The sequence below is a fragment of the Teleopsis dalmanni genome, chromosome 2 (genome assembly GCF_002237135.1).
Source record: "Teleopsis dalmanni isolate 2A chromosome 2, ASM223713v2, whole genome shotgun sequence".
Lineage (NCBI taxonomy): Eukaryota > Metazoa > Arthropoda > Insecta > Diptera > Diopsidae > Teleopsis > Teleopsis dalmanni.
In genome coordinates, this window is record NC_051847.1 from 221039603 (window position 1) to 221055988 (window position 16386).

The 16386-nt window shown below is 29.5% G+C and overlaps 1 protein-coding gene across 1 annotated transcript in view; it reads left to right on the forward strand.

The window, feature by feature from the left end:
• LOC119684872 (T-cell leukemia homeobox protein 3-like) overlaps positions 1-16386 on the forward strand; it is a 26089-nt gene that overhangs the window by 7028 nt on the left and 2675 nt on the right. The window contains exon 3 of the mRNA XM_038099005.1: positions 10128-10356. Coding sequence (XP_037954933.1) covers positions 10128-10356 — 229 coding nt within the window. The remainder of the gene's footprint in view (positions 1-10127; positions 10357-16386) is intronic.

Sequence of the window (16386 nt, forward strand, 5' to 3'; positions counted from 1 at the left end):
GTTGAGAAATTATACTACATAACCTTATATATAACATTATATTAGGCACTTTATTTTACTTGATCTTTTTTAATTAATATATATAGTTTCTTTATTTTAACTCATTAGAGTTAAACGAAATACCAGGAATTGTTGTATAGTTTAAAACAATTATCTATCCGTGGTATTAAGAAAAAGATGTACACTTACTAATCTTTACATTGAATGCTTAGCTGTCTATTTTAATTGAAGTCGTCTACTTAGATTAAAATCAAAGATCACTAGAAAGTGTACCACAAACAAAAATGAAACAGAAAGAGACAGAAAAATGCAAAAAAAGGAATTAAATATGCGTACAATTAAAAAAGATACCAGCTACTGTGTTTAGCAATTACAACACATAATGGCACGTAGCCATACCAAGTCATACCAAGCCAACAACAACGACAACAACTTTTACTATCGCAACAACAAAGCGAACTCATAGCAAACAGTGGCCATTTGTATGGCAACAATGACAACAACAATAACAACAAAAATAATTGTTAGTATGAAGCACGCACCTATTTAGTGTGCGTGCCACATTGAACTTATTTATACTTTTTAATATTAAAAACAAAAAAAAGCAACAACATCGCTATAAGCAATTTCAAGCATGTAAAGAAATTAAAAAAAAAAAAAGTAAAAAAAATTTGAACGTTGTTTTGATTTTCATTTTCTCATTTTGCCGCTTAACATTTTTGGCATTAATTAAGCCTCATTCTCTTAAGAGTTAAGACAAGTATCATCATGTCATTTGCTGAGCCTACATGATCATCTTCGCTAAAATATATCATATGTATTTCTTTTTCTGATCTTACCATTTTTGCTTTGTTTCTGTTTCTGTTTCTGTTTCTGTTGGTGTTTGTGTTTTAGTTTGTGCTATTGAATATCCTGCTAAAGTATAAAAACGTGTTCGCCATCAATACGCAATCTCGCCGTTTTTAATACCACTCCACCTCCCAGAAGTGCTTATGTTCTTTCAAGCGTTTTCATACCAAATAAATTTGCATTAAGGTACTCTTAAGTACAAGTCTGGCTTATTAATATGCCAACCTGCAACCTGCAAAAAGGTTTTCTTTCAGTTGAATCTGTTGAGCGACTTTGCAATGGGTATTGATTTTTATTTATAATATTGGAACTGCAGATCTTCTGCTAATTTGTTTACATACTGAGCTTCACTTGTTCGGCTACGTGTTAGCGCGGTGTCTGCTTATCAGAAGCTGCAGCTTTACCGCTCGTGCCCATATTACTGTGAGCTCTGCCCATTGGGGAAATTTGCTGCTTTGCTATTAAAAATGTCAAAGAGGATTAATTAAAAACCCAAGGTGGCTATCGAAATCTTCATATGTGATTAAAAATGCAACAGATTTATAGCAAGCATATATAAGTAGGCTCTACAACTCTCATGAAACTAATTATTAATATTTTGTTATTACATTGAATTATATGAAAGTTCCATGAACCATATTTATATAATATATTTGTAAATTTTAGTGGAAAAAATTTCTCAAATAATACAATCATATATTTTATAGAAGATTATTTACTTATGTATTTGGACATTACAGACGTAAGTAGATTTTTAATAGCTTTCACCAGTCAATCCGATCAGTAGTTTGTTGATGCTAGTTAGTAGTATCAAGTGCTTTTAAATTTTTGCTCACCTGATCCTTCCATCGAAAATACGATCTTTCCCTACCACCTCTTTTAACAGTTTGTATCGAATAAAAAACCTTTGTAGCCGGAGCATTTTTTCACTTCGCACGATATAGCCACTTAATTTTTATGCGTTTAACTATGTCAATATTGTGGTTTAGCTCTCACAGTTTATCATTCCATTTAATTTCATAATCGTTGCCAACGCATACGCACTATAGATTTTCTGAATATATTTTCGCTCGGATGCTTCTAACGCCTTCTCATCACTGTTGATTACTATCTAAGCTACTATACCATACTGTACTGTATCAGCAAGACAGGCATATCCACACAAAAATAAAAATCTTTTAAATACAGGTATCGAAATTCGTATTTTAATTGTAGTGGAAGTAGAAAATTAACAATTGTGATATGACTTTTTTTACATATAATAAGTCTTTTTGTCCTGACCCAAAAAAATGCAAAATTGCACTTACCTAATCCTAATATATCCTAATATGTATTGGAAATCAATGTTTTTTCCAAACTTTGGAATCATTCCCATAGTTTGACTTCGAATTGCGCACAAGTAGCTAAGACCTTGTGTATTTCTTTAACTTCTGTATTCTATTATTAATATGACAGTACTGGTGTGACCTGATATTTAAATTTTGTCGGAATAGTCCCACTTTTAACGATAGAGTCCCACTGACCGCTATATCAAGCACATGTTATGATTTCTAAACTGTTTTCAAAAAACTTTTCGATTAATCAAAAGATTATTTAGTTACCGACTTCCTATAACCATTCTATAAATCAGGGCTGTCCAGATCAGTTGCGATCGCGGGAAAATACAAATTTTGTGTAATTTCTGTTCTGGCCGCAGAAACAAGCTCATAGTTGTTATTATAAATACATTATAACATTATAAATACAGTTATAATATTAAACTTAGTTTTATTCATTTGAATTTTAATTTATTGGTATATCATCAAAATAAATTAATGTGGTTTTAACAGTACATCAAAAGAAAATTTACGTGATTGTAGTAGATTAAATACATGAAACGCACAAACATTAGAACTTTGGACAGCCCTGCTGTAAATCAAACTCATACTTTTCTATATCACAACATTATAATTATATTTATTATATATTATATTAAAATTATATTAAAACAAAAAAGTATTTTAAAATTTTTAAAGCATTTTAATATAATGTTAATAATGTCAAATTTTCTTTCAATTTCTTACTGGATAGTATACATCAAATTCGTTAAATTCTTGAAGAATTTATGTATGCAAATTGTTGATATTATATTTCAATATATCTTTAAAAAAATTTTTTAAGCCTTATTTACTTTCACCTCAACCATTGCTTACTTCAATCATCGAACAAAACTTTGTTTATCGTGTGATATAGATAAAATCCTTTTTAGTGAGATATTGCTAAGCAAATATTGCATATCAAAAGTAAAAGGATATAGCAAAAGCAATGCTGATATGGTTATGCTAAGTATTGATTTAAATTGAATTGACATTTGTGCAGGCACCAGACAGCAAGCTGGGCAGTTTCATGCAGAGCACCTCTCATCATCTCTCAGCATTAACTCATTAACTCACAGCAGGTATGCTGCATAATAGGCTACTGAATTTAAAATAGGTTGTTGTTGTTGTTGTTGTTGTTGTTGCTGTTTTCGTTAGGCCTTACCACTTACCAATTTACGATTATTTTACGATCGTGTCGTTTCATACACATACTGTTTCGTTAAGTCCATAGTGAAGCTTGAGCGAAGTATGCATATGCATGCCTATGCATATGGATATGTGTTAGTATGATTGAATAAATGAGCTTGACTTGGTGTCGGCATGATGCATTGTGGATAAATCCATTTGCATTGTGGATCGTTGGCATTCTTGTGGATCGTGCACACTTGCTGCTGACGTTCGAATGCGCTGTGCTGTGCTATGCTGTCGTATGCTGTGCTGCTTTAGTTATTTTAATGAGGTGGTTTACATGACTTTTTAATTTTAAGCAAAAAGGAATTAATTACGAGTTGGGCGGTCGCAAGCTGACAACATACACACAAAGGTGGCGAACATTTTGCGGCAATTTTTATCTCACAGCGATTGTCAGATTCTTATTCCTTTCCTTTGAAATACTCGTATTTTCGTATAAGAACTTCAAAGCAAGGAAATCAATTTAATAGACAGTAAATATATTTAATTTGACAATTTCGTTCCGAAGCTCTGTGCTGATATTGGCTAAGTTGAACATGTTTACTTTAATTTAAATTAAAATATTTTCATATTGATTTTATTTAATTTTTTATTTTATTTTACCATATATTGTCTTGTCTTGGATTGCACTGTCTTGCTATTTAACTGCGAACAACCGCTAAAATGTATGAGTAGTTCCCCTAAGTAATAGTATTTTTCTGACTAATTTTAATGTTCATATGAACCGAACCGCCTTTTAACTTTATTAATTCTTTTGTTTTTTATCATCAATTTATTTTGTCCCTTGTTGTGGTCTTGGTATTTACTGATAAGTTGGCGCCTTTGCTTTTACATGAAAATGGAAGTTTTTAACAATTTTTACGGAGTGTCCCCTCCGCTTGTTACCTAAATTTATGACTACTTACACAATACAGTTTAGTTCGACGTTATTTATCTGTTTTCTGTTTTGTGTTTTCTTTATTTACTTAATTAAAATGATTTATAGCCGAGCAGTTCGTGTATCTTTGTAAACTGTAGGTGGTGCATAACTAATATGTATTATGTTGCTTCTGCTTAAATATTTAAAATATTTTGCAAAATCTATGAAAAATTATATGTCCCACGCGTATCTTGGGAAATTGAATAGTTTTGTTAACCGCATTATTTTAGCCGATTGGGGAAAAATGCAAGAAGATAGAATTTCCCATTTAATCAATCTGGTTTTTAAGGTAACACAGATATCCCTTTTAATCATCTGATTGTCAAGACTTAGAATTGGCGGTATATCCTAACGTAACCACAATATTTAGATTCGCATATTCAACCTAACAATACATGGAAATGGTCAAAGGATTTATTGCATAAAAAAATTAATTTTTGAATACATATGTTCAGCATAAATGCTTTATTGAACATTCAGCTCAACTTACGAAAAGAAAAGTTATAAATAAAATTTATATATGTAACAAATAAAATGCATAATCACAACATTAAAATAGTGCCTAACAGCGGATGCTACCTTCATTTGAGCACAAAATTTATGCTTAATTAATATAAATAAACGCCCATTAAATTGTCTTTAATAGATTCCACGAAATAACCGTATTATATAAGTTATCCCAACAATTAAAGAATTACTTATCATCTTCTATTTCTTAGATGGCTATTACATACGTGAGTAATCCTTGACCGCATTCAGTTACTTATGCTACCCAGCCTGATCAGTGGCAGTTGGTAATATCGAGTGCCTTCATGATGTTGGTAAATGGTTTCGTCCATTCGCACTTCAAAATTATAGCTTGTACAATACTATCTAATTCGATAGTTTTTGCCAATCCGTAAAGGACGATAAATCTTCCGAAGAATTTTTCTCTGGAATACTTCTAAGGCTTTCTCACCACTGCTGATAATTATACAAATCTATGAAGAAATGAAGAAATCATGATGATTTAAGATTTGATAATCAGTATCACTATATCAGTATCGATTATTGCAACCTAACAGATGTAACTGATTGAAACTTTTGTGATATTATGCAGAATATTTAAGCATTATTATATTGTATATTATATGTACCTATGTATATATCAGCGTGAAGAGTATTGTAGCTTTTGAAGAGTCAAGTGTGTATATATGTTAATAGTCTTTTTTTGAGCAAAAATTGTGTGAATCAAAAATAATTTCAACATCTCATTAACACAAACACTTAAACCTAAATAGTGTACAAAGTTTACAAGATACTTAATCGTTTTGGGCACCATTAATTAAAGATTTATGTCTCGTACTTAAGCAAAGTATTTTACTTTAAAAAGCCACCATAGATTTTATTTTGCATATCTTTTCTTAAAAGCAAGTGACTTGGTTCGTACTCTTGCTCCCGAGTATAAATTATGCATACTAAAAGCTTTCTACATTATGATTTTATGCATTTTTGGTGAAGTAAATAAAATTCCCTAAACTATGCTATGTTGCCACATGTACAAAAATAACATCTTTTAAATTTTAAGACATAACGTTGGTACACAAAAAGGTGTAAAAATATACAGTATATATGTGCGCCACCACCCACCATATACACAATAACACAGCATGTTTTTTTCTGGAAGCCACAATGTATCTTCAAAAGCTGGTTGTATCTTGTATCTCGTTTTTTAGCAAAAATCATCTTACCAGAATAAAACATTAAAAGCAATAAAATTATGTTTGTGTTTCCGCATCCGCACCCATATACTCTTGCCTCAGTGTAAGGATGTGTAAAGGATGTGCTTAACATAGGCATGCTTTCGTGCAAAAATATATTTAAATCTAACTCAAACCCTTTATTTTGGGTGTTATACGTAGAAGAAATATGGAATGCCTATGTATCTTTTGAAGGCTTTGCAATTTTGGGTTGCCTCATGACATTACATCCTTATGAGGTTTAGCTTATGTGGTGCGATAAATGGCTTTTTATTGAAATTGATATTGAACCAAATATTAAAATGATGTTTTGGGTAAACGAGTTTTAGTGGTTTGAAGTGTTTTTGCGATTTGTGTTTATCTGTGCTGTTCACATCTTTATTTGGTATCCTTTTTGTATATAGAAGAGCAATGATATGTATAAAATTTGGATTTTAGTATTGATTAGATTCTAAATTTATTGATGTCGTGAACATAAAACATTTCTTCTGAATTTGACTGTATATAAGCTTTTTTTAGATTTTTATTTTTAAATATTTGATGCAACGTGCCACAGTAAACAGTGGGAATGCCATTTATTTATTACCAAAGGATTAGATAAGCACTTATGAAAGTGAAAATAACTTATATAAAATATTTGATTTATCAGTTTTACACAAATGTTTTTTTAAAAATATAAAAAATAAATAAACAACATAAATTTAAAAACTGAATTGATTTGCATTTTTTACTACAAATAAAAATTATTGCTTACAAATTTTAATGTGTTTATAATTTATATATATTTTATATAATTTGTATTTAATTTAAAATATATTATTAAATAATTATTAAGAAGTAGCTTTTAATAGACATCTTCATATAATTGATAATTAAAATAAAATAATACGATGTTCAGACAGCCAAATTTCTTTAATATCGTGTAAATAAAATTAAGTTAATTTCGAAAGTGTTCATACTGCCCCAAATTAAGGAAATCATATGTTTTTTGTTTACAAATCCCATTTGTATCTGGGATATATAACTATAAAGGATGGCATTCAGTAGTTTAGTTAGCTTTAGTGGATTAAAGGTATGTGAATTATTATTTTTCACTCTATTTTAAATTAATAAAATTTACAGTTCTTCTCTATGTTCAAATTTAAATATTTGCATTATTTTCAAAATATTTTCCCAATTTTATTAAAGCTAACTGTCACTGACATTTATGTAAAAATGTCAGTTTTACGTTATCTCAACTTTATCTTTTCCTTTACATTTATCTTACTCATAGTGGCATTTGAAATGTCGCTTAATTTCAGCCTTTGTTTAAATGAAATTAAGGCCATTTTCCTTAATTTCGTTCTAACTTTAAAACTGCATTTTGTATAGAAAAGACAACTTAATTTTGCTAAAATGAAGATGAAATTAAGATTTTTGCGATATTAAGGTGTGTCTAAACATAGTATAACACAAAGACTCATTTAAAAACTTAACTACTTTTAACTAGAAAAAAAAAATGATTGTAGCGGTATTAGAATATCTTCAAAAAATTTGATATATATTTAATTAAATCTACTTACACCTAAGAATTTATTAAGTAGTAATTTATTTATCTTACAATTATCAAATGATTCAATAAGTATTAATAATTTTTATATCAATAAGTCCAATAAAGTACATATTTTTAATTTGTTTAAACATCTGTTAGATGCTATATGTATAGTATATATTAAATATATTATTTATAAACTAAAAATGGTTTTGTAACCATATGTTTTACTATAATTGTGTTTGCATCTACTGAATCACATAAATTTTACTCTATTTATAATATATAATTACTTGGTTGGTTGGTTGGATGCACTGGTAGATAACTTTCCGCTAACCTCAATGGGCGATTTCGCTATTTTGTACCCATATTTCTTATGAAAAATCTTAAGACATAAAAAGACAAAAACTAATACCAATCTGCCGAATTTATACAATTTAATAGATCTTTCGTCCTTACCGGTGAACAGTCTGGGAAATTGTCAAAAAAGTAATTCCTAAAAAGTTTTTTCTACTGTTGGCTAGAGTCGGTTTTCCCTGTAGGTTTCTGCAACACCTGCAATGAGTATTAAAAGCAGTGATCATAGAGAACTGCCGTAAGCTTTGCAGTATTTAAGCAGCTCCTTTGAATGAGTTCCCAAGATCTGATCTTGTTATGTGATGGCCATACTAACCGGGAATACATATACAGCATAATACATTTAGTTTTAGTTGTATATTTAAATAAAATACATAGCCTTTTCGTATGTACTAAAACAGCTGTCGTCATTTTATTAATTCCTTTAAAATGTACAAAACGTATTAAAGCTCAACGAGGGCTAACATAATTATGTTATATAAATTAATGTTATTAACATTGTGTGTATGTTCTTTACATTTCCAGTTTTAAATTTCACATTCACATTTAAAAGGCATGCAGTATAGAATACACTCTACTATATAAGCTTATTTATTCAGAAAAAGCAAGTTAAACTAAATTGCAAGACATTTATTTAAAACTGATATATATTTTTAAGACTTTATTGAAAGCTTTTATATATGTTATTCATATCTCTTCATTCCGGCCTGTTCATTAAATAACACGGCCATTCAAATTAATTGTTTTATGTCAACAAGATTTTTTCCTCTAAAGCGAGCAGATTGTCACAGAGAATGTTCTGCATTACGTATTAATAATTTATTTGTTTATATCCTAAGCATGGCCTCTCTGCGTTGGGACTGTAAGCATTCAGAAACATTTTAAAACATTTTAATGTATAAATGTTGCATTTTCACAGAGGCGCCAATAATTGTACTTCGTGGAGACTATTAAGATAAGGTGGCGACAAAAACACAACATGCAAAGGCACAACGAACAGAGCCGGCCACGACGAAGGGGTACGTACGTACACTCTGCGTAGAGAGAAATATTTCATATTTGGTTAAAAGCTGAGTTTTTCGTATCTATTAAATAGCAAATTGTTATTTGACAACATTAAAGTATACATTATATATGTGCCGTGGCAAGAACTGAAGAAACACGTTTAGCTTTTTGACTGTTTGACTGTTTGAATGTTTGACTTTTTGCTAAAACTAAAAACACTGCAAAGGTCAAAATAACTGGCAAAACTTGCCGTTGATCCTTTGCCAAGTCATAAGTGCATTGACATTCAAACTAAAAACTCTTTAAGCACTTTGTAAATTATTGGTTGATTATTGTCTTCTGTATCTGGCCTTTTCTTCTCGTTTTGGTACAATATTTTACTTAACTCATTTCTTATCGGGTTTAATAAAATGTTAAAACAGCAACAGCAACAGCAACAGCAACGACAACAACAACAATAGCTACAACAACAACAATGTATACAGCAGCACTCATATTATGTGAGGAATTTTAAAAGGATCGTCTGCTACACGCCTGCGCAACTTGACATGCTGCACTTGCGGTGTTTTGTCGTTTTCATCGTCATCGCTATCGTCATCGTCATCGTCTTCGGTAGTCTGGGCCCTGTAGTCAAATTGTGTATAGACTCTTTATTTACACACACAATTAGTTAACTAAAAAAAGTGTCTCCTTAAACACAAACTCACAAATTGATGACTCAACTTTCCTAATGAATTAGTGTCGCGTGCGTTTTAGCTAAAAACTATGATAACAATTTAAATCCGAGATAATAGACCAGCAATTAGGATTGTAGAAACTCAAGGGTAAATTTAAGTGTCTAATTGATTTCACAGCAGGTAAAAACCTTAGATTCAAAAGACTCAATTCATAACAATTTCTCTCTAAAAATTATGTGTAGGTACCGTAGTTAATGTGTTGGGAACAAGTGCTCCGGAAGTAAATATCGGAAATTGCTTGTTATCTTTAGAAAATTTATTATTTCATAATTTGTTTGGAAAATGAGACCCTTAATTATATCATTATTAATTTTTCCAAACACATTAATGAATTATGTATGTGTGTGGCTTCATTTATAAAATTATTATATTACATATGTAATTACATTACATTTATGTTTGTTTATAACGTATGTTTGTTTTTTTATGTATATTTAACAGCTGCATTTCCCATAGCCCGTCGTATTGGTCATCCTTATCAAAATCGTACACCACCGAAACGAAAAAAGCCTAGGACCTCATTTACCCGCATACAAGTTGCTGAGTTGGAGAAACGTTTTCATAAGCAAAAATATTTAGCATCAGCAGAACGTGCCGCACTTGCGAGAGGTTTAAAAATGACCGATGCACAAGTGAAGACGTGGTTTCAAAATCGTCGAACGAAGTGGAGGTGAGTTATTAATATAGAAATATAAAAGAAAAGAATTGTGGTATAAACCATCTCTAGTTATGAGCTCAGTAACTAGACTATAGTTAGTCATTTATATTTAAAAAATGGATTAACATAGTACCAATGTAAGTCATAAAAAAAACATTTACTCTATAGTAACGAGATCTTGAATACCACTCATATAAAAATATAAAATTAATAGGTAAGCAATTATTTATTTACTTAAATGATTTTAACAATATGTTTTCGGGTTTGGAACTGGAGCAGCACACCACTCCAGGCGTTTCTCTGCATGCGCTCTTTCTTTAGTCTCATATACTCGTATCAAGTGTGTTTAGTGCTCCTCTAACTTGATCACTTTACCGGAGACACGGTCACCCTTATCGTAGCTTATCAATGGTTTATTTAATTAGAAATTGATAATTCTAATTAAATATCTATTGTTACTTGAAAAAGCTAAAAGAGATTATAATGTTTTCTGTGGTTGCACAATGTATGCTTAGGTAGTTGACATAAGTGTAGCCAGGAAGTTCCTTTCTGATAAATTTGGCGCTGATCTATAATATTTAGTTGGGTCATTACCACAAAGGCACTCTTATCATTTTTAAACATTTTTTGAGTTTACTTTTCTGGTTTTAATATCCTGTTGTTTTTAGAACACTTAATTTCGGTGTTTTTATAATACAAAATATATTAAAGTACTTTTCAGATACGGAAAAGTACTTTCTACAATTTACCCAGTAAAAAACGGTACAGCCGTCATCGGAAATGTCTTGAAGTCATGTTTTTACTGGTAACGGATGTAAATATATGACAATCATTTTGAAAATTTTAAACAATTCATCCAACAAAGGGATGAATGATGGATTGTAACATTGTCTTGCAAGACAGCATTTTTTATTAGGCAATAAACGTTAAACGTATATATATATAGTAACACATTTCCAAATGGTTATTAAAATTTTTCTTAAGAACTCTGAAACTGAATAACTCTTAACTGTCAGATTCATATACAATATTATAATAATTTATACATGCATTATTTGATAATATGGAGTACTCATAATGGGTATCTAAATTTGTAAGTAAAGTAAATACTGTTTTACTCTATGGATTGAAACATATATTATACTTTTAATGTAACTATTGGTTTGAACTTTGATTGTTAAATAGTATTTTTTACAGAAAAATTTGAGAACTTGAAAATGTTTTGGAAAATCGAGTTTTATTTAAATTTCTACTACAATAGTCTTATTTAAAGAATACTAGTAGCTATATGTGATAGAAAACAAATATGTGATAATATTGAAAGTCTTTTAAGTTTCCAAAATTTCTGATAGATTGGTAGCTTATAATATAATCTGTATATATAATAAAAATCATATTTATTGCTTTAACAAAGTATAACAAAGTATATATATATTGCGATGATATAGAACACATATTATAAAGTACATATTATATTTTCCTTATTATAGTTAAATTAGTGTGCACATATTCTAAACAACTTAAAGCAGTTTCCTTTCTTCTTAAATTATATCCGATAGAATTAAATTTTTATACCTCATAATATCCTCTTTAGAATCAAAAAAGTAAATTTTTGCATTAAAAGTTCATCAAAAATTCACGAGGACATTAAATAAAGCTACGACAAATTTTAAAATAGATAAATATCCTTGTTGTTGTTGTTTCTCTACTGTTAGCATAGTTGCTGTCACGTTACCCGTAGTTAGTTTTAGAAGCATCAAACTGCTCGTTATTGTTAATACAGAATAAAAAGTTAGAAAATGTATTTTTTATTTCCTCCCCATTTATGGCTGGTTTTAAAGTGCTTTCCATATCAAATTGTTTTCAACCCTCAATATTCACAGGTTAGAATAGAAAATGGAATTTTTTTCCTTGCAGCTAACATCGAAGTCCCCTTTTTTCAGTAAGCCAAAAAAGTAGTAGCCAAACGCTGCTTATTTTCGTGAATATTATAAATTCGTCATAACAAGAATTTTGTGTCCTTTATACAACAAAAATGGCTACCAAACTAGAAAATGTCGCTTTGCTAGTGTTAATACCAACGAGTTTATATTTACGAGTAAACATGGCTAATAATGGTGCGCTTAATAGAGCTACACATTTGCATATTAACTGAATCCTTTATTAACATGAACATAAAGAATTTTTAATGACTTCTGGTCACTCTATTCGTACGAGTATATTTACTCGTCGGGAGCTGACTGCTGGTTAGAAATGTGGCTCATTAATTTGCATTGTTATTCATTAGAAGCTATTATTTTGTGCACATTTATATACAATAGATCAAATAGTTGATAAAAAAACTATTTCATTTTATTTACTGACAACACAGATTATTTTTCATGGAAATACAACAAAACACTGTGGAGGAATTAAGCTTTTACTTTGCGTTTCAATTTACATTTTTATTATATTTGTTCGTATGCATAAACGATTCTGACATGCAAATAGTTGGAGCTAATAATTGATTAGTTGAAAAGAAAAGTACAATCTAATAGTTAGAATGAAAAAGGAATTAATTTTATATATATTAATAATTTCATGATTCACTGATTCGTAAAATTGCTTGCGTGTATATCGCATATTAAATTTATTTTACTTTATAATTATACAACAATTAAAGTAAAATAATGAAGTAACGAGTAACTAATAGCAACATAAAATGTTTTTTATATCCCAATTTATAATTACTATTGTAATTATATTAGTTCTTGATGTACAATGTAATAAAATATTAAATATGCATAATTATTTCATTCTTCGTATTCATACTCATATTTTTACTCGTTACTTTATTTGATTCGTTAAACTCACCTACCGAGTTTTGCTCGTTATCAGCCATTTTAGTCGCTTTTGGTCATAAAAATTAATGATGCAAAACATTTTATTAACATTGGGCAGACGCAATAAATATTTTCCTACTTAAAGCTCATAATTAACTAAAATTTATGGTGCCAAGTTGTTGGGTAGTTTTTTTTAAGTGTAATTTATATAATCATATACATAGATTGTTTCATATCTTGTTAATATATAATGTAGATTATAATTACATAAAAAAGTAATTTTTCTACTTATGCGTACTAACTATTTATTTACATTTTGTTATGAAATACCTAGTAAGAAGTCCACAATATATTTACAATTAATAAACTTCAGTTCATGCTAGAGGGTGTCTAGGGAACACTAAGTTAGTTTGGATTGTTATAGGAATAATTTATTCTAAAGTATAGTTTCGGTAAGGTTTAAAATTTATTTATTTAACATTTTATTAAAGTTAAGCTATTTTAGATATTAGCTATTAGCTATTAGAGCTATTAGAGAAACAATACTATTTTGAATAAGTATTACAGTATATCATCCAACAACTGAGTCCCGTCATTATAAATTATTTTGGCAATATATTATAATCCTTAAAAAACTTTTTCTTTATATTTTTGGCGGTATTGTCCCTAAAAAGAAATACTTATTTTCATTCATATGTTGCACGAGAACGTAGTAGGATAGTGACAGTTCTTCCTCGAAATAATAAACATAGTTTCTGAAGTAGTGAAGATTACTCAGGAAGCAAATTTTAGTGTTTTTATTATTTTCGAGCTATACGTGTAACTTCGGTTGGCTATATATAAAATTTCTTTGCTAGATGTGCCTAGAATTTACAAGTTTTACCTTTGTAAAAAATTTAACTAAAACAGTGCCTACCTCCGATGAGCAACGCGTTAGAATATTCTCGAGGTAACACATTTCTACCGTAAGAAGCGACTAAAATCCAGTGAGCACAAGTCGATACTGTATGCAGTATAAAAGGTAGTGAGTTAGTTTTATTTGCGGCACCCGACCAAAGGTGTTAATCACTGGTATAGGGCCCACAGCATCGGCTGTGATTGAATAATTGAGGTTGATTCCTTAAATGAGAGTATCGGAGTGGCTGTGGGTAAATGACTGTTTTCATTTTATGCGGGTATCCACATCGAATGAAAGCAAAGCATCTTTGAGTAATATGCACAAAAGAATAGCAAAGGTGTTTGATGTGTCTCGCTTTCTCCAAGTTCCCTGTTACGTATATAAAGAACACCGTAGTCTAATACTCTTTAAGATACTATTGCTGTATTTAGGTGAATTCTAATAGAATTTTAAATATTGGGAATCAGTTATGTTATGTTTATACTTGTCGAACATTACAGAGAACAATATAATACAATTAATTTAACATTCACATAACAATATTTTCCCACAATACACCTAAAATTGTCATTATTTATGTTTTAAAAACATGAGCCTTCATTATATAGGTTCAATAAATTTTATAATAAGAATTAAAGCCATATTTTGTTATGCCAAATAATTGTTATAGCCAATTAAAAACTCATTTATTTACATATAAATAATTAGAACATCATTTTACACACTATTTGATTTGCAAAAAGTCATTAACTTATCTTTATTACTTCATTAAAAAGTCAATAAATTTGAACGAGTATTTTTATTCAAATTACCTTAAAAATAAGTCTTATTTATATATATATATACATAAATATTTTAAATGATATAATAAACGAACATTTGTCAATAAATTCGTAAATGACAAAATTCCATTAGCGATTCATAATGTGTTTTTAATAAATTTAATAATTCAAGAATAAACGTTATTAATGAAACAACAAAAAAATTTACTCAAAAAAAAAAACAACATTAATTATTTAAAAAATAATTGAATTTGTATTTATTGTGTTGATTGAGATGGTTTAATCGATTATAATTGCATTTAAAAATAAACAATAATGTTACTTAATTTGAAATTGATTAATGATGTACAAGTATCTGAATTTTTCAATTGAAAAATGAATTTTATGAAACATACTAGAACCAGAAAAAATCATTTAAATAACAAAAGCCAAAGAGCAGGTTTTTTCTACTGCTAACAAATTTGACATGTTAACTGTCAATTGGACAATCAACTTAATCAAATTGTTTTGTTAAAAGGAACACAGAAACACGCTAAACCACACAAAAATTAAACCTAATAAAAATACAGACAGACAGACAGATATACTAAGAATCAGTACATGAGCCCCTTCTTACCGCTAATGTAAAACTTCTACTTCTACGTTTATTTAACCCTGGTACGTTGCAGCCTTCTTCGCAGCTTCACACAGCGTAAACGAGAGCAGCTTGTTTAGAGAAATCGCTGCTATTAACAGAATGACGCTTAAACATATTAACATGAAATACAATATAAGTCAAAATACTAAAAGTCAGGCACATGTTCTGGGCTCGAGAACATTTTCGGAAGTGTACGGATGAGCCATCTAAGATGAGCGGTGAAGCAACCCCTAGTAGAACTACAAGGCTGGCAAGGCAGCCAGTTGCTTGTTTCAAATGACAACGTCTCGTGCAACTTTGGTACATGACGTTTTGTTCCGTGTATGTTATTCCGTTTATTATTCAATAACAATGTTAAAGGAAAAAAACCTAATTAAATTAAGTGCAGCACGTGAGTTGTTTCTTAATAAACACAGGTCGAGCATTTAAATACTCCTTATTGAACATGAATCATTGAATTGAGTAGACTGTGTTTGGTTCAATGGCAATTTTGAAGACTAAAAACTATTTATTATATCATTTAAATCATAAGGAAACACACTACTAACATAATAATACTATTTACTTAGAAAATCTGTGGTAAGCAGATAGCTCAACTCAACTGAGATATACTAAATATTCCGCCCGAAAATTTCATATGATCCATATATGTTTATAGTTACGAAAATTGTAAATATTTCTAGGCATAAAACAAAATTAGATTTTAATTGTTTATAATAAATCTCAAAAGAACTATTGAGTAAATCAACGTTAATCACTGAATCATATCTCAACGACTTCACATCACTCTAATGATCTTTATTAATTGATCTTCAATGTACTTGCCCAGTGTAGATTCCTTGCACTATGTCTTTATAAGTAATAATATATTTATTAATTGAACAAATTATATATAAAAATTTA